The sequence below is a fragment of the Scyliorhinus torazame genome, chromosome 3 (assembly GCF_047496885.1).
Source record: "Scyliorhinus torazame isolate Kashiwa2021f chromosome 3, sScyTor2.1, whole genome shotgun sequence".
NCBI lineage: Eukaryota > Metazoa > Chordata > Chondrichthyes > Carcharhiniformes > Scyliorhinidae > Scyliorhinus > Scyliorhinus torazame.
The window spans coordinates 199542413-199561561 of record NC_092709.1 but is presented as its reverse complement, the minus strand read 5'-3'; the positions used below and the strand labels follow the sequence as shown (position 1 = coordinate 199561561).

The 19149-nt window shown below is 45.5% G+C and overlaps 1 protein-coding gene across 1 annotated transcript in view; it reads left to right on the top strand.

Annotated features, from left to right (window-relative positions):
• Positions 1 to 10407, top strand: part of txk (TXK tyrosine kinase) — a 104229-nt gene extending 93822 nt beyond the window's left edge. Inside the window, exons 14-15 of the mRNA XM_072497936.1 lie at positions 1760 to 1917; positions 8882 to 10407. Coding sequence (XP_072354037.1) covers positions 1760 to 1917; positions 8882 to 8956 — 233 coding nt within the window. The 3' untranslated portion in view covers positions 8957 to 10407. The remainder of the gene's footprint in view (positions 1 to 1759; positions 1918 to 8881) is intronic.
• The last annotated feature ends 8742 nt before the right edge of the window (positions 10408 to 19149 follow it).

Genomic DNA, 19149 nt, shown 5'->3' with positions numbered 1-19149 from the left:
GCAGCTCTCTAGAACGTCATCACTTTAAATATTCACTCCCTCCACCGCAGAGACACATTGGCAGCAGTATGTACCATCTACAACCTGTGATTTCTACCACCTGAAGAACAAGGGTTGGATCGGATTGGATTTGTTTATTGTCACGTGTACCAAGTTACAGTGAAAAGTATTTTTCTGCGAGCAGCTCAACGGACCAAATAAGTACATGAAAAGAAAAGGAATAAAAGAAAATACATAATTGGATTGGATTGGATTTGTTTATTGTCACGTGTACCGAGGTACAGTGAAAAGTATTTTTCTGCGAGCAGCTCAACAGATCATTAAATACATGGGAAGAAAAGGGAATAAAAGAAAATACATAATAGGGCAACACAACATGTACAATGTAACTACATAAGCACTGGCATCAGATGAAGCAAACAGGGTGTAGTGTTAATGAGGTCAGTCCATAAGAGGGTCATTTAGGAGTCTGGTGACAGTGGGATAGAAGCTGTTTTTGAGTCTGTTCGTGCGTGTTCGCAGACTTCTGTATCTTCTGCCCGATGGAAGAAGTTGGAAGAGTGAGTAAGCTGGGTGGGAGGGATCTTTGATTATACTGCCCGCTTTCCCCAGGCAGCGGGAGATGTAGATGGAGTCAATGGATGGGAGGCAGGTTCGTGTGATGGACTGGGCGGTGTTCACAACTCTCTGAAGTTTTTTGCGGTACTGGGCCGAGCAGTTGCCATACCAAGCTGTGATGCAGCCCGATAGGATGCTTTCTGTGGTGCATCTGTAAAAGTTGGTAAGGGTTAATGTGGACGTGCCGAATTTCCTTAGTTTCCTGAGTAAGTATAGGCGCTGTTGTGCTTTCTTGGTGGTAGCATCGACGTGGATGGACCAGGACAGATTTTTGGAGATGTGCACCCCTAGGAATTTGAAACTGCTAACCATCTCCACCTCGGCCCCGTTGATGCTGACAGGGGTGTGTACAGTACTTTGCTTCCTGAAGTCAATGACCAGCTCTTTAGTTTTGCTGGCATTGAGGGAGAGATTGTTGTCGCTACAGCACTCCACTAGGTTCTAGGGCAACACAAGGTACACAACGTAACTAGATAACACCGGCATCGGGTGAAGCATACAGGGGTTTAGTGTTAATGAGGTCAGTCCAAAAGAGGGTTGTTTAGGAGTCTGGTAACAGTGGGGAAGAAGCTGGTTTTGAGTCTGTTCGTGCGTGTTCTCAGACTTTTCTCAGACAGGGAAACGGACACATGGCAATACCACCATCTGCAAGTTCCCACCCAAGTCACACACCATCCTGACTTGGAACTGTAACACCTTCCATTATTGTCATTTAACCCAAATCCTGGAATTCCCTTCTTGTACTTGCACCACATAGACTGCATTGGTTCAAAAAGGCAGCTCACCACCACCTTCTCAAGGACAAGTAGGGATGGGCAATAAACATTGGCCTAATCAGCAAGGATTGCATCCAAAGAACAAATAAAATAAAACTAAATGATGTAGAAAAGAGATGAAACTCGGATAGTACTTCAGATTAAATCAAGACAAATTCAGGACTGATGTCAGGAAAACTTTCTTCGCAAGATTTAATTTTGGGCAGCTTTAATGCTCCGTTACTGTGTGCCCTCCTGCAAAGTGCCAAGCACAGATAAATTTCTACCAATTCCAGTATCCTACTTCAATTCTATTGGCTGAATTAACATGATTTTTTTTCTCAAATCCCTACTGATCTTCTTTTTCTCCTTTGTTCTCCTTTCAGGTGTTTTGATGTGGGAAGTTTTTACTGAGGGTAGAATGCCCTTTGAGAACAAGTCAAATGCTGAGGTTGTGGACGAGATATCTCGAGGAGAGCGGCTCTACCGACCGTCACTTGCTTCACCCACAGTGTATCAAATCATGTACAGCTGCTGGCATGAGGTCAGTTGCTACTGCAGCTCTTTATGCTATTTTCTCCTTGTTGTAAGATGGTGTCACTGAGGTGAGGTTGTGAGCTCCATGGCAAGCACGTTCCTGGATATGGTCACAGGGCAGCTTAAGTACACAAGCAGAGATGGAATGTGCAATCACCAGTCAAGGAGGACAAGATAGCTATTGCAGGAGTCCTGTGAGCGTATCTCACTCTCCAATCTGTTCTGAATACTAATGGGGAGGGATGGTTTACCTGGGGAGTGTAGCCAGAGCCGTATTCTAACAGCACTGTGGGTGACTCAACTGTATACGGAGGCAGTGGGGGAAGGAGGTAGATTGGGAAAGCCGTAGTGATAGAGGATTCAATTGTTCGGACAGGCATTTCTATGGCTGCAGATATGCTACCGGGATGGTGTGTTGCGTCCCTCATACTACAGTCAAGAATTTCACTGAGCAGATGCAAGAGGCAGGAGGTGAACAGCCAGTGAGCATTCAGAGATAGGAAATGGAATAAGATTCTGCAGATTGATTTGATTACTAACAAGCAGAACATTGGAGGTAATAATCTCTAGGTTACACCCAGTGTCACGCTTTTTAAAAATACAAGGTTAGAGCATATGAATGTGTGGCTTTAAATTGCTGGACATTGGGACCATCTGGTAAGGTAAAGTCACCATAGTTCCAGATGACCATAGGCTGCTTTCCCCTTTGAGGGGGAGAGCTAATTGGTGGTGATTTAACCTGAGGATCGCCACACATTAGGCAGGGGGCAAGGTTGAGAAGGCTTCATGAATAACGTCAGTCCATCTGGGAATTGAACCTGCGCTGATGGCCTCATGCTGCACGAACCAGCTGCCTAACTAACTGAGCTAAACTGGCCCCAAGGGGGACCATCTACAGTGCAGATGGATTGCACCTGAACAGAACAGGAACATTGTCCTCCCAGATCAGTTTGCTATTTGGGAGTGTGTAAATCAATTTGATAGTGGAGTGGGGACCAGGATGCGTACGAAGAAGGATAAACCAAGATACAAAAGATTCAGAAAAGCAGATAGCACTGGAGTAAGAAATAGGTAGCAGGTGAGACCCAATTAAGAAGGAATGCAATGAGATCTAAATTAGAGTTATGTGCATGTGTGTAAACACAAGAAGCATGGTAAATTTGCAGGTGCAGATAGTCATGTGGGAATATGATGTTGTGGCAATAATGAAGAGGACTGGGTCCTAAATATTTCTGAATACTAGCTGTTCAGGAATATAGGAATCGAAAGAAAAGAGGAGCCGTGATTATAATAATTAAGGAGAATATTACAGCGCTGGAGCTAAAAGATGCCCTATGGTGGGGGGGGGGGGGCAAGAACAGATTCTATTTGTTTAGAGTTAAGAAACAATAGATACCATTACATTACTTGCTTTATTCTATAGGCTACCAACTAGTGGGAAAGATATAAAGGAACAAATTTGAGGTGCAAAATCGAGAGAATAGTTATTTGGTGGGCTTTAAGTTTCCTAATAAAGACTGGGATAGTGATCTTGCAAAGGGCAGAGGGGAGCAAGAGTGTCTGGAGTATGTTCTGTTGCTAATTTGGTGTTGTCTCTAAATTTGGCTCTGTTTAATTACGTTTGCTCAAGAGTCGCCAGGTATCTTTCGACACCGCCACAAGGTTCAGAACCGAATACTGATCAAAGACTCGCTACACCAGTTAGTAAGTTCAAAAGCAATGCTCATTTATTTACACACAGTCAAATCTACTCATGCATAAACTCTACAAACTAAACTATCACTATTACTAAAGCCTATACTTAGCTTCGGGTGCCCACTCAGTCAGAGGAACAATGGCCGTTGCTCGGTTCTGAGGCTGCTGGGTTGAGCTGTTTACAGGATAGCAACTAGGAGTGTCTATCTCGTAGCGTGTGTTGACTTGGAACTTACTTGGTCTGGTGTAGCTGCTAGGCTGGTCTCACTCTTCACTGAGAGCCAAAGCCAAAGAAGAAAGATTCTCTCTTTGGTGAGTGCTTATGTACTCAAAAGGGCTTTGCGTGCTTTTGGGCGGGCCTTGAACTTGGCCTCAATTAATTGGGCCTTTCCCAATCATTCATATCGATCTTCCTCCAATAGAGGGGTTGTTCCCTGATTGCTGGGCGTGTCCTAGGTGACCGTTGTTCTGCTTTGTTTGAGTCTCTTCTGGTGCCGGGGTGTCTGCCTTAACATTGTGTATCTAAATGTTTCCCTTTTGTCCCCGGAGATGGCTTATTAGTATGTAGATGGCTTAGTAATTTCTGTCCTGTCTGAGAGCTAAGGTTCTAATCAACAGACAGGCCTTGCACCTGCTTGTTTCTCAGTATTGTCCAATTTTCCCTGCATTCTTTGCGAGTGTCCATTTGTAACCGGGACGTGGCCATCCCAGATGGCTACAGTTCAGGAGAATTTTCTTGATTATGTTTTTAACTCAATGAAGAAGGAAGCATTGGTGAATCTGGTTCTGGTGAATGAGGTAGGCCAAATGGATGAAGTGTCAATTAGCAACTTTTCAGAAATTGCGATCATAGTATCATAAAATTTAGGTTTGCCTGAAGGTTAATGAACGCAGAGCTGGGGTTGATTAGAGACCAAAAAGAGGATCTATGCATTGAGACAGAAGTCATGGCTAAGATACTCAATGAGTATTTTGCATTCTGTCTTTACCAAAGAAAAGGATGTTACCAAAGTAATAGTTAAATGAGAGATAATTGAGATACTCCATGGGCTAAAGATTTATGAAGAGGAAGTTTTGGAAAGGCTAGCTATACTTAAAGTCAATGAGATCCAGGTGGGTTGTATCCAAGGATGTTGAAGGAAGTTAGGGTGGAAATTGCAGAAGTAATGCCAATAATATTCCAAACCAATTTAGATGCATAGTTGGTGCTAGAGGACTGGGAATCTGTAAATGTCATACTCCTGTTCAAAAAGGGTGTAAGGATAAACTCCTTGGTGGTGGGAAAACTTTTAGAGATAATAACCTGGGACAAAACTAACAGTCACTTGGCCAAGTGTGTATTAATCAGGGAAAACCAGCGTGAATTTGTTAAAGTCAATTTGTTAAAAAAAGAATTTGAATGAGTGCAACATTATAGAAAAGTTGAAGACCATCACTGAATAATTGGGACAGTGGCAGCATGGATATGAAGTTGGCTGAGTGACAGGAAGCATAGAGTAGTGGTGAATAGTTGTTTTTTGGTCTGGAAGATGGTATGCAGTGGAGTTTCCCAGGGGCTGGTGTCAGGACCACTGCTTTTCTTGATATGTGTTAATGACCTGCATTTGCATGTTCAGGGTAAATTTCAATGTTTTCAGATTGACGCAAAACTTGGAAGTATTGTTAGCTCGGAGGAGGATAATTATAGACTTAAAAGGAAACAGACAAGCTGGTGGAATGTAGTGACACATGGCAGATGAAATTGAATGTATAAAAGTGTGAAGTGGTACATTTTGGTAGCAAGAATGAGGAAAGACAATACAAAATAACGAATACAATTCTAAATAGGGTCCTGCAGGAACAGAGAGACCTATGGAACATTGTGTACATATCATTGAAGGTGGCAGAGCGGGTTGCGAAAGTGGTAAAGTGGTTATAAAGGCCAACAGGATCAGGCAGCACAGTAGCACAAGTGGCTAACACTGTGGCTTCACAGCGCTAGGGTCCAGGTTTGATTCCCCGCTGGGTCACTGTCTGTGCCAGGTCTTCACATTCTCCCCGTGCCTTTGTGGGCTTCCTCCGGGTGCTCCAGTTTCCTCCCACGGCCCAAAGACGTTCAGGTTAGGTGGATTGGCCATGATAAATTTCCCTTAGTGGCCAAAAAGGTTAGGAGGGATTATTGGGTTACGGGGATAGGGTGGAAGTGAGGGCTTAAGTGGGTCGGTGCAGACTTGATGGGCCAAATGGCCTCCTTCTGCACTGTATGTTCTAAAGGTTCTTGATTTTATAAATCGAGGCATAAGAATACAAGAGCAAGGAAGCTATGATGAACCTTTCATGCACTACACTTTAGGAAAGCTGTGAAGGCTTGAGGGAATGCAGGAAAGATTCATGAGAATGTATGCTGGATTGCGAGACCTCAATTAAGTGGATAGATAGAAGAAGCTGAACTTATTCTCTCCAGAGTTGAGGAAGGTGAGAGGTGATTTGATGCAAGTGTTCAATATCATGCCGTTGGGAGAGGTGGGTGCCTAAGACAGAGTTACTAGAGGGAAACTGTTCCCATTGGTGGAAGGGTCAGAAATCGGAAGACACCGGTTTAAAGTAATTGGCCAAAGAACCAGCACCTATATGATATAGTTATGGCTCTGAAATTTCTACGTTTGTGTAAGGTCGAAGAGAAGATTTTCACAAGGGGGCACTGGAATTTGAAGGGAATCTAATTTGACCTGGACATTTAGCCTGATCAAAATGCCTCTTTAAAGGGACATTGCTGGATCATTTATCTGCTCCTCCCTCTTCTGGAATATTTCTATAAAATCCTCAGCCCATGTATTTCACCTTGGTTGAGAGCAAGTGTGAGTGCCCCGATAGCTTTATGAAGATCCAAAACCTTTACTCGGAAAATATCATTGATCCTCGCGGGTTCAATCATTTTGCTGAGAATGCCTGCTTCCTTCACTGACGAATACAATACAAAGACTTTTATAAGGCCTTTCCAAGGTCTCTTCTTGGCTAGTAGCATGGTACTGCTTTGAAATTCCAACTAGTGAATTGAAGGAGGTCACCAATGACACACTATTGCAGGTTTCCCACTCCTAGCCATGAACATTACCTTGTGCCCATAGGTTGGGATGGGGTATTGAAACATAGGATGCAAAAAATATCAAATGAACCATGACACTATCTTGAAGACGAATAGGAAAGTTAATTTCTCATCCAACACTCAAAATACGATAATCTGTCCATTATCACTATTTATGGGACCTTGCTATGTGCAAATTGGCTGTGCATTCCCTACATTATAGCAGTGACTGTAGTTCAAAAGCACTTCATTGTCCTTAAAACGATATAAGACAAACTGAGATTGTGAAAGGTACGATAATGATGCAAGCCTTTCTTTATAATTCCATGGGCTGAAGTTGGAATAATGTTCACCGGTCAAGCAGTTGAGCAATTAGTTGTTGGTAGCCTCATGCTTTATTACCAACCCCATGTTGTAGTGTATCCAAGCACAATGGAGTTGTGTAAGGTTAAAAGAGAGCTGACATTGACATTTTAAACTGACATTGCTTAGAGTAACATTAAAAGTTTGAAACATTCTAAAGAACCTTTTAGTGAAATTTCATTGTCACATATAGCATCAAAGGTTATCTTTGTTGTTGAGAAATTTAGAAAGTATACTGCGTCCTAATCCTAGCTGATCACCTATCCCTTGAATTTACAGAAAATAATGACATTACAGCCAACCCAAGACATTAGGTGGGCTGAGTGGGGGGTAGTGTTGGATAGGATCTACAGGTTAATTGTGCTGTGCAGGTGTAGGTGCTATATTTTGGGATGCAAGCCAGATCCACTGGGTTCTCAGTCCTCTTGGGTCCCCAATCAGATTGCATTCCAGGTGGACAGATGTGTTTTTCACTTGTGACATCAGGTCGTACGAAATAGCAGCCTGAAGTAGGCCATTTAGCCCATTACACCTGCTCCACCTTTCAATTAGACCGCGGCTGATCTGATTGTGACCGAAATTCCACTTCGCTCCTAACCCTTTATCCAGATCAAAAATCTGTGGAACCCAGTGTTGAATATATTCAATGACCCAACCTCCACTGCTCTTTGTCACAGAGAATTCAAAAGACAAACAACCCTCTGAGCGTGCTTCTCAATTCTTATATCCATTTCTATCTTACTTGGGAGGCCTCTTATTTTTAAACTGTGCACCCTAGTTCTAGATTTGCCACAAGAGGAACTATCATCTCAGCATCTAATGTTCCAATAGGAACTCCAATGAATATAGACCCAACGTTCTCAACCTTTTCTCAAGACAACCCCTGTCCAGGGGCGGCACATGGCACAATGGCTAGCATTTCTGCCTACAGCGCTGAGGACCCGGGTTCGAATCCCAGCACTGGGTCACTGTCCGTGTGGAGTTTGCACATTCTCCCCGTGTCTCCATGGGTTTCACCCCCACAACCCAAATGTGCAGGATTGGCCACGCTAAATTGCCCCTTAATTGGAAAAAAATAATTGGGTACTCTAAATTTATTTTTAAAAAGATAACCCCTGTAACTCTTTTTAATTCATGGGATGTGGACATCACAGCATTTATTGACCATATCTAATTGCCCTAGAACTGAGTGGCTTGCTAGGCCATTTCAGTGTCAACCATATTGCTTTGGACCTGGAGTAACATGTAGGCCAGACCAGGTAAGGTAAGATTTCCTTCCGTAAAGGACATTAGTGAACAAGGTGGGTTTTTACAACAATCGACAATGATCTCACTTTTAATTCCAGAGTCTTACTGAATTTAAATTTCATCATCTGTCGTGATGGGAATCAAACCCGATCCCAAGAGCATTACCCCGGGTCTCTGGATTACTAGCCCAGTGACAATACCACTGTGCCGCCACCTCCCCCTAAGGATAGCTTTTGAGACATCCCTGGGCTAAACTGGGAATTCTGCCCAGCTCATGCCAATTCTTACTTTTTATATCAATTTGATCCATTTCTACCTTTCTATTTGCCCTTCTGGTTGCTTTTATGTTCCCTGCCCTCTTGTTCAAATGACCGTTCACTTCCCTACTTATCTATTTTGCCAGTACATTAGCTCTCTTGATTGTTTAGATATTGTATAGATTATCCATGAGCAACCTTTTCAGAGTGGAAGGGATCTATTTGGATTTCACCAGATGTTGTCATGATGCAGTCCCAGGGATTTGATATGAGGTCGGGAGCACAGTTTACTTGTGGATACTTCCTGTGCACATGATCACTAATTTCTTTTAAACATTTTTCAGAAACCAGATGCGCGTCCTAGTTTTTGTGAGTTGTTGGACTTAATCAACGAGGTCACGGTGAATGGACATAAGTAAGGTGACTTCTCACATGTTCAAAATCCTGAATGTGGACTGAATATTGAGAACACTCAGAACATTCTTCGCATGTATTTTGTCTAATCGGGTTTACCAGGCAACAGGATCCAACAAACATGGATGTGCATCAAATGTCTGGAATGGTGTACCTTTCTTCACTGCATCAAATTGCCCAGCATTTAAGTGCAATAGTAGACAAAATATCAAGAAAGGATGCAGGACAATGATATGACAAAATATTTTTGTTTATGGGTATGGTGGAGGTTTGTAGCAATTGTGGTTCAGGGGATATTTGTAAATGATATTATTGTTGACATTCTCATTGTCACATCTCTGAGCTGATTGAATGTATTACAATTATTTAAATATACCTGTTGCTTTGGTCGTGAAAGTGATTATTTAAAGTTATCACAGCAACTAAGCTTTAGTTTGTAAAAGAGTCAAAATCTGTCAAATATTCACTGGAGAGTATGCAAGAGAAGTTAAACTTTATTAAGTTTAAAAAAAATACCTTGAGCTATTTTTACTATAAAGTCATAATTAAAAGAAGCAACAAAAAGTATAGCATTAACACTGCAGAATATATCATTTGATAATGTAGGGCGATTAGCTGTTCAGTATTGTACTGTTTTGGGTAACGTATAAGAAAGTGATGCAAACATGCATTTCTATCAAAATCAACAGCAATAAACATTCTGCAATAGATCACAGGAGCTTTCAAACATTCATAACTTAAAAGGGATTATTTTAGACAAGGCAATGATTGAACTAGGGTTAATGCATAATAATATTAATGTTTTTTTCTGTCAATTACCTGTGAACATGTTGGTTGAGCTGAGCTTGTTCTACATGTAATAATCTATCTTAATAGGTTCCCCACCTTTATTACAACATGGTCTGTGAGCTTACACTTTTTAAAAACTCTGTATCCATCCTAAAACAAATCTTTGTAATATAAAGCTTTAATACTTCTGTATATATTTCACTTTCTCTGATGTATGTCTTATGTATGGGGGCAGCACGGTAGCACAGGGGACAGCACAGTAGCCCAAGTGGATAGCACTGTGGCTTCACAGCGCCAGGGTCCCAGGTTCGATTCCCCGCTGGGTCACTATCTGTGCAGAGTCTGCACGTTCTCCCCCTGTGTGCATGGGTTTCCTCCGGGTGCTCCGGTTTACTTCCACAGTCCAAAGACATGCAGGTTAGGTGGATTGGCCATGATAAATTGCCCTTAGTGACCAAAAAGGTTAGGAGGGGTTATTGGGTTACGGGGATAGGGTGGAAGTGAGGGCTTAAGTGGGTCGGTGCAGACTCGATGGGCCGAATGGCCTCCTTCTGCACTGTATGTTCTATGTTATCTACAAGCTGTATGTAATAATTAAAGTTTTGAAAAACTGTAAGAAATGCTAAAAATACTTTTATTCTGTTCAAAATTAAGTGTAGATAAAGAAGGCTGGTCCTAAATGTATTTGTTTAAATAAAATGTTGACAATGCACCAATGTTTTCATTGTGTTTCTGGTGGAGACTGTAGGTGGGGATGGGGGTTGCAGGGTGATGGTATGTGAAGGTAAAATGGTTTAATATTAACTGCCAACCTGCAATTAACATTATGTATATATAATGGACGGTGTTGTCCGATCCCCCAGCCGTATGTTTCTTAGCAGAGTGCCTTTCATTGGAGGTGGGATTCTCTACTCCTGCCGCCTGTCAGTGGGATTTCCCATTGAAGCCATCCCACACCGCTGGGAAACCTACGGGCCCTGGTATGCTGCCGGCGGGAAAGGTGAATCCCAACAGCCGGAGAACTCAGGCCAATATATATTCTTTGCCATATCATGCAAGGACTATGTACATAGACATTTGGTAAAAGTATAATCAAGCATTGCTATTTTCATTAATACTGTATTATTCGTACAGATCAGCTTCAATCATGGGTTGGGTTTTCACCATGTAACCGGGAACCGTGAGTGAGGAAAATACCTGTCTTGGCAGACTCATCTTCATAGGAATAATCCCTGCATGCACAATTTTCACTCCTGGTGGATGGGGCTATGATTGAGTTGGGCCTGCTGCCTTCGGAGGCAAATCAGAGGTGGTCATGGAGGGCGGCTTGTTGGAAGGCTCTCGCAGTCTTCAGCCCAGTTTTATAAAAGGCTTATTAGGCTCTCTAGCTCTCACCCCTCATATCCCTCCACCAATCCTCATGCCCCCTCATACATCCCATGCCACCTCCATGGCTACTCTTTTTAAAAAAAAAAGTTATTTGATTCCAAAACACATGTAACTTCAACAAAATACACAGTCCATCAAATCACAATTCACATTCCCCTCCCCCCCCCCCCCCCCCACGATGAATAACTCCTCAAATAACGTCTCCATCACATCTGGAAGCCCTCCTCGGACCCCCTCAACTTGAACTTAATCTTTTCCAGCCGGAGAAAGTCGTACAGGTTCCCCTGCCAAGCCGCCATGCCTGGCGGTGTATCTGACCTCCAATTTAACAGGCTCCTTCGCCGGGCAATCAGAGAGGTGAAGGCCACCACTTTGGCCCCCTTCCCCTCCAGCAGCTCCACCACTTCTGATACCCAAAAGATCGCCACCATAGGATCTGACCTAACCTCCACCCCCACTATCTTAGATAGCGTCCCAAACACCGCCTCTCAAAAGCTCTCCAGCTTCTCTCAACCCCAGAACATGTGAGCATGATTTTCCGGACCCACCCCCACTTCTCACACCCATCGACCACCCCCGGAAGAACCCATTCATCCTCGCCCGGGTCTTTTGTACCCTGAACTGAATCAAGCTCCTCCTCACACAGGTGGAAGTTGGGTTCACCCACCGCATTGCCTCACAACATAGCCTCCAACCTATTTCCCACCCCAGCTCCTGCTCCCATTTAGTCTTGATCCTCACTACCTGTGCCCTGCCCTGCTCCCCCAACTACCCGTATATATCTCCAGTCCTATCCTCCCCGAATCATCAGGGAGCAGCAGTTGCTCCAACAGTCCGTACTCAGGTAACTTGGGGAAAGTCCACCACTCCTTTCACGCAAAGTCCCGCACCTGCCAGTACCTAAACTCACTGCTCCTCAGCAGCTCAAACCTTTCCCACAGCTCGTCCAGTCCCACAACCCTCCCCTCTGAGAACATATCCCTAACCCGCTCCAGCCCCACCTCCCTCACTTCCCATACATCCCGTCCATCTCCCCGGGCTTCCACCTGTGGTTCCCACACAGTGCCGTCAACACTGATATTCTTTCCAACTTAAAATGCCTCCTCAACTGGTTCCAAATCCTGATTGTCAACTACGGACTCTTCGTATACTTCCCCAGAGCTAACGGCAACGGGGTCGTGACCAGGGCCCTCAGACTAGAACCCCTGCAGGACTCCTCTTCCAAACCCCCTCCCCCACCTTCGCCTCACCTTCTCCACATTCGCAGCCCAGTAATAATACATCAGGTTCTGGAGTGCCAACCTTCCTTTCTGTCTCTGCCTCTGCAGCAGAGCCCTCCTCACCCTCAGTACATACCCCGCCAATATAAATTCCGAGATCAGTGCCTCCATCCTCTGGAAGGCCTTGTAGCCATCTGGGATGGCCACTTCCCGATTACAAAATGGACACTTTGCAAAGATTGCAGGGAAAATGGACAATACTGAGAAAACAAGCAGGTTCAGAGCTTGTCTGTATATTGGAGCCGCAGCTCCCAGACAAGACCAAAACTGTAGGTCCATTAGCATACTAATGGCCCATCTCCGGGAACAAAAGAGTAACATTTGAGTAACAGATACTAAGGCAGACACCCCGGCGCCAGAGGAGACCGAAACAAAACAGGCCAATGGCCACCTAGGACACGCCCAGCCATCAGGGCACCCACCCCTTTATTGGACGAGATCAATATGAATGATCAAGAAACGGCCCAATTAATTGGGGCCAAGTTCAAGGCCCGCCCAAAAGAGCGCGAAGCCCCTTTGGGTATAAGAAGGAGACCCCCAAGAGAGAATAGTTCTCTTGGACCCGGCTCTCACCGAGGAGAGACCTGTCCACCAGCTACACCAGAAGCAAGTAAGTCCAAGGTCAACGCACGCTACCAGACAGACGACCTTAGCTGTTCCCCTGTACCAGTTCGACCCCAGAACCTCAGAACCGAACAACGGCCATTGTTCCTCTGACTGAGTGGGTGCCCGAAGCTAAGTATAGGCTTTAGCAGTAGTGATAGTTTAGTCTGTAGAGTTTTGTGCATGAATATATTTAACTGTGTGTGTAAATAAATAAGCATTGACTTTGAACTAACTAACTGGTGTATCGAGTCTTTGATCAGTATTCGGTTTTGAACCTTGTGGCGGTATCGAGAGATACCTGGTGACTCTAGAGCAAACGTAATTAGAATTAAGGAAGGCGACCATATTGGCCACCATATTCAGAGCCAACCAAAGAGAGCAACATTTACTGGCGACCTTTGACGGGACTCGACCTAGAAGTGGCCTAGTCACTCCAAGAGAACCCAAATTTGAATTGGAATCCAATTGGAAACAGAAACACCACAAGTGTGAGAACAATACTGATCAAACCTCCGAGATTCAGAAGTGTGTTAATGCATGCGTACTAACAGGGATATAAGGTAAACCTGAGAGATTTTGTTGCATAAAACTGTCGGGTGTTTTGTAGGCTGGAAAATAGCGTAAGCCGTACCCGTGTTTTCATCACCACTTTATCACCCCTTGGTCCAAATTTAGTAGCGAACCAGAGATAGAGAGAAAATGGCAATGAAGGCAATGGAACACCCTATGAACTCCCAAGAATTCGAGGTCGCAGCGACCAGTAGAGTAGGACAGTGTCCCGTATGGGAAGAAGAGATCAGAAAATATCTCAAAGGGAAAGGATGGCCCCTTTGAAGTGAATTCTGCGCCAATGACGAAACAGGTCCCGGGAGCATAGGACATACTTGGTGGGAGAACCTGTCAGAAATTCATAAGAAGAGCTTGGGGAAAGCTCGCAAGCCGATGGCAATCGTGTCCTGCTTGGCACAATTGCGAGGCACAGAGGAGGTCGTTAGGATGCTCCGTATTGAGGAGAGAGACAGAAATAGTGAGGGAGATGTGAGTGAATTTGAGAAGGAGAATAAGGAGTTAAGAGAACAGTTAGCAGCAAGGGACAGAGAGGTGGATGATGCCAAGCGGGCACACCAGTCTTGTCTCGCCCATTTGAGTAGCTTTCAGACCCAGTACAATAAGGCCTACCAGGACACACAACGCGCGGTCTTGGTAAGACAAGAAACCGATCAACAGGTAGAGCAATTGCAGAAACAGTGCAATGATTTAAAAGCAGCCCTACGAACGCTCCACACTTCCACGATGGAACAAAGGCAGAGCTCCGTAGATCACACAAAGTGCCGGAAGCAAATTGCAGAATTGCAATCTCTGCTTTCTGTCCAGAATGGCTTTCAAAGTACGTTTGGACCCCAGTTAGACCAGGAAAACGGCCCCGATTGGCAGGAGTTAAATGAAACTGCCCACAGATACGTGCATGGGACATGCACGCAAGAAAAAACACAAAAAAGGAAAGCACCCCAACCCCCGACTGAACAGGCAGAACACACCCCCATGAACCCTGTAACCACCCAGCGCAGGGTCGCAGCAGAAGGAAACGCAGATTTCCTATATACAACCCCGTTAACCGTGACCCAATTACGGGACGCGTGTGGAAACATTACACCGTTCTTCCCCACATCAGACCCCCACCAGTTTTTCGCTAGAGTTAAACAGCAGGCTACCATGTACGGCCTGGACGAAAAGGAGCAAGTGAAGCTCAGAGTTTTAAGCCTCGACCCTTCAGTCGTGGTAGCCCTTCCCGACCCACAGATTGTAGGAGGAGGCACACTCCAAGAAATGCACACAGCGATCCTGGATACGATCGGCTATAACAGAGGAGACCCCATAGAAGGCCTAAATAAGTGTAGGCAAAAGAAAACAGAGCACCCCACAGCATTTGCTGGACGTTTGTGGATACATTTCACAGCAGTATTTGGAGAGTTAGCCCACGCCCATTTGTCCACGGATAATATGGCCAAATGGACTCGAATCCTAGTCTCTCATGCGACAGAGGCAGGACAGAGAGCTCGCGCAAATTACGACCCCTCAGATGAGGCCCACAACGAGAAATGGGTTTTGAAAAAATTGTCCCGCTCTTGGGAACAATCCGTCCAAGGCAAAACTGCATTTGCAAAACCAGAGGAAGAGCAGGCAGACATGCATCCAGTTAGGACACACTAGAACCCCGCATGGGTAAATGAGGGCAGGAACAGCCCACCGCAGCCTAAATCCCAGGAATGCTACAATTGTGGACAATTAGGACTCTATGCACGAGAGTGCAATGCGCCCCAAAAGCAACAGAGAAACCAACAGACCGGCACCCTAAATAAGAATAGGGCAAAGCCAATCCATAGTGTTAGCACCCGTTCAGAGAACGCAGACATGAACGGCACCGACTGACGGTGTTCGGGCTCCCCAATTTGGGTCTGCGACACCCTTTGGGACAAGTCCGGTAGACTGGTAGTAGCAGGCAAAGTCCGGGGACACCCCATAGAATTTCTTTGGGACACAGGAGGGTCCCGCACCATGCTCAATTCCTCCACGATGTTTCAACGAGACACGTGGCCCACAACAGACACAGGTCATTTACAACAAGGACACATCACAGCGATACAAATAGGGAACATTACAACTAAACACCCTGTAGTTTTGGTCGATCTACCCCAGACAGCTGAACGCATCCTAGGAATCGACTTTATGAGCTCCCACAACCTCTCTTTTGATCCAGTAAATAAATGTCTATGGAGAATGGCAAAGGCAGCACGAGCCCCCGCCACGCTCACAGTTGGCGAGTATTCAAACAGAAGCACCGCAGTAGGAGACTTCTGGTTCGACTCTCGAGCCATTAGTCAGGACAAACAGGTTAGGAAAGTCCTGCAACAACACAAAGCAGCATTTTCACAGCACAAGCACGACTGTGGAAAGGTAGCTGGCTTAGTGAACATTTCTGGTCCTGACCCCAGACCCCAAAAGCAGTACGGTTTTCCCCAAGAAGCAGAGGGAGAGATCTCCAAAGTAATAGACAGTCTGCTTGATCAAGGCGTACTCCGATCAGTAGCCTGCACAAATAACGCACCAATTTGGCCCGTCAGGAAACCCTATGGATCATGGCGACTGACCATTGATTACCGGGAACTGAACAAAGTAGCCCCAGTAGCAGCCCCCACCATAGCCACAAGTCCTGAGACCATGCTCAAAAAGGGACTCCAGTCAAATTTTTTTTCTGTTTCGGACATTAGCAACGGCTTTTGGTCCATTCCATTGGGTAAAGCGTGCCAATACAAATTCGCCTTCACATTTCAGGGACAATAATACACGTGGACATGCCTTCCACAAGGCTTCCACAATTCCCCCTCCATTTTCCACTGACAGCTGGCAAACGGACGAGCAAAATTTTCCCGACCCGATTGTCTGGTCCAGTATGGAGATGACTTGCTACTACAGACAGACACAAAGGGAGAGCACATTTCGCTTCTCGCCGTACTCCTAGGAATCCTCAAACAGATTGGATGTAAAGTCAACCCCAAGAAGACCCAGATTTTGCAGGAAAAAGTGATTTACTTGGGTACAGTAATCACACATGGTAAACGCGAGATCAAGCAAAATAGACTTGGCTCGATCGTCAAATTGCCCCTTCCCCATAATGTCTCCGCCCTCCGGTCATTTCTAGGACTGGTTGGCTATGCAGAAACCATATCGACGGTTTCACCACAAAAGCAGCGCCCCTATCCGACCTTCTCAAGAAACAGGCACCTTGGGAATGGCGTCCACAGCACAAGGATGCCGTGAATGCTTTAAAGAGAGCCCTCAGCACAGCCCCCGCATTACAGGTCCCAGATTCACTTTCCCCGTATGCAATCGAAGTAGCAAGCTCCGACCGAACCCTTTCGGCCGTGCTCCTCCAGGAACGCCATGACCGATTATGCCCCGTGGCATACGCCTCATGCGTGTTAGCTCCTGTCGAGCAAGGATTTTCTGCCTGCGAAAGGCACCTGCTCGCAGTTTTTTGGGCAGTACAGTACTTCGTCCACATTACAGGACTCAACCCCATCACCATTCTCACTGAACACACCCCAACACAGCTATTATTAGACGGTCGACTTAAAGATGGCACAGTCAGCCAAATCCGCGCAGCCCGTTGGACCCTTCTTTTACAGGGACGGGACATTACAGTTAAAAGAACCAAGACCCATACTTTCTGAGCCGACAATTTGCAATATGCAGGTACCTCACATGAGTGTGAGGTCATCACCACAAACCATAATTCAGGCCCATTTATACCTAAGTCAGCTCTCAGGAAAGCAGGTAATACACCCCAGAGACCCCAGCCCACAGACACGTGCGCATCCTGAAAATCTATGTGGATGGCTCCTCCAGAGTTTTGAATGGAAAGCGAATCACCGGTTGCGGCATTTATGTAGAGGACGCGCAGGGACGCACCCTTGAAGAGATTTTATTAAAGTTGCCAGGACATCTAGGCTCGCAGGCAGCAGAACTGGCAGCCATAGCTTACATTGTTGATCACCCTGACTCGTTTCCGACCCCAGCAGACATATATTCGGACAGTTTATATGTCTGCAATAGTTTAACAGAATTCCTACCCCTGTGGGAAACTAGAGGATTTGTTTCCGCAAACGGAAAGCCCCTACCCTCAGCCCCATTACTCCGGCATATCCTAGAGACAGCTAAACATAGGAAATATGGTATCATTAAGGTTCGCAGTCATCACCGTCCTCCCCCCCCCCCCCCCCCCCCCAGGTAAAGGCCCAAGCGAAGGCAGGTTCCAGACATGGTTACCTTTGGAACCCCCCCCGAGAGCACCCCAGTACACGCGGTTCAGGTCTCACAGACCAACATTCAGGATCTAGCGAAAGCCCAAAAGGAAGATGAAAAGTTCAGGGAAGTTTTAAAAGGAATCTTCCCAGCCCTGTACGATAAGTTTAAGAATGCAATAACCACACATTACGGTGTGATTTTGACAGACGGCATTTATGTAGTTCCCAGCCAGGACAGGAACCAGATTATTTGTCAGTTCCATGACAATCAAGGAAACCAAGGCATTGAACCCACCCTAACCCACCTCAGACCTCTCTGTTGGTGGCCTGATTTAAAAGCCGATGTTACTCACTACATTGAAAATTGCTTGATCTGTGCCCAGAACAATCCGGACAGATATGCAAGAAAGCTCAGCTTAGACACACCCGCCCCGTTAATGGCCCCTGGACGAATCTGCAGATAGATTACATAGGACCCCTACCCCCCTGCAGAAATGGTTTTAAGTATGTGTTGGTGGTCATCGACACCTTCACAAAATGGGTGGAAGCTTTTCCATCCAGAGAGAACACGGCCAAAACAACAGCTAAAATCCTAACACAGCACATCTTCACAAGATGGGGCCTCCCACGCAGTATAGAATCTGATCAAGGCTCCCATTTTACAGGACGAGTAATGAAGAATGTCCTCACAATTTTTGGAATTAGGCAGAAGTTTCACATAGCACATCACCCCCAGTAAAGCGGCATTGTAGAGAGGATGAACAGAACTCTAAAAGCCACTCTCAGAAAAATGACGCAACAGAACAACAGCACCTGGGATTCAGTTCTCCCATTTGCTTTAATGTTCTTAAGAAACACGGTATCCACGTCCACAGGATACACCCCCCACACTCTAATGACCGGACGCCCCATGAAAGGGACAGAGTATTTATTAGGACTGGATTTGGCCAGCCTTGCAGTCACCGACCTCACGCATGAAAATGCTGTACAGCAGCTAATTGAGAACATAAAGGCAGCCCAGCTCGCAGCAGCTGTGAGACTTGGGACCAGGAGGAAACAAAGCAAAGCTTGTTTTGACAAAAAGGTACACGCCACCAAGTTTGTAGTCGGGCAGCAAGTGATGCTTTCCCTATACAACCCCAGTTCATTCCTTTCCCCCAAATTTTCCGGATCATACTCCATTTCGGACAAAGTCAGCCCCTCGGTATACAAGATCACATCTCCCAGTGGCACGTCTGTGTGGTTTCACATAAACCAGCTTAAGGCTTATGGCTCGCAGAACAACCATGCCCACCACATCTTGCTCGCAGCAGCAGACGATCACGCCCC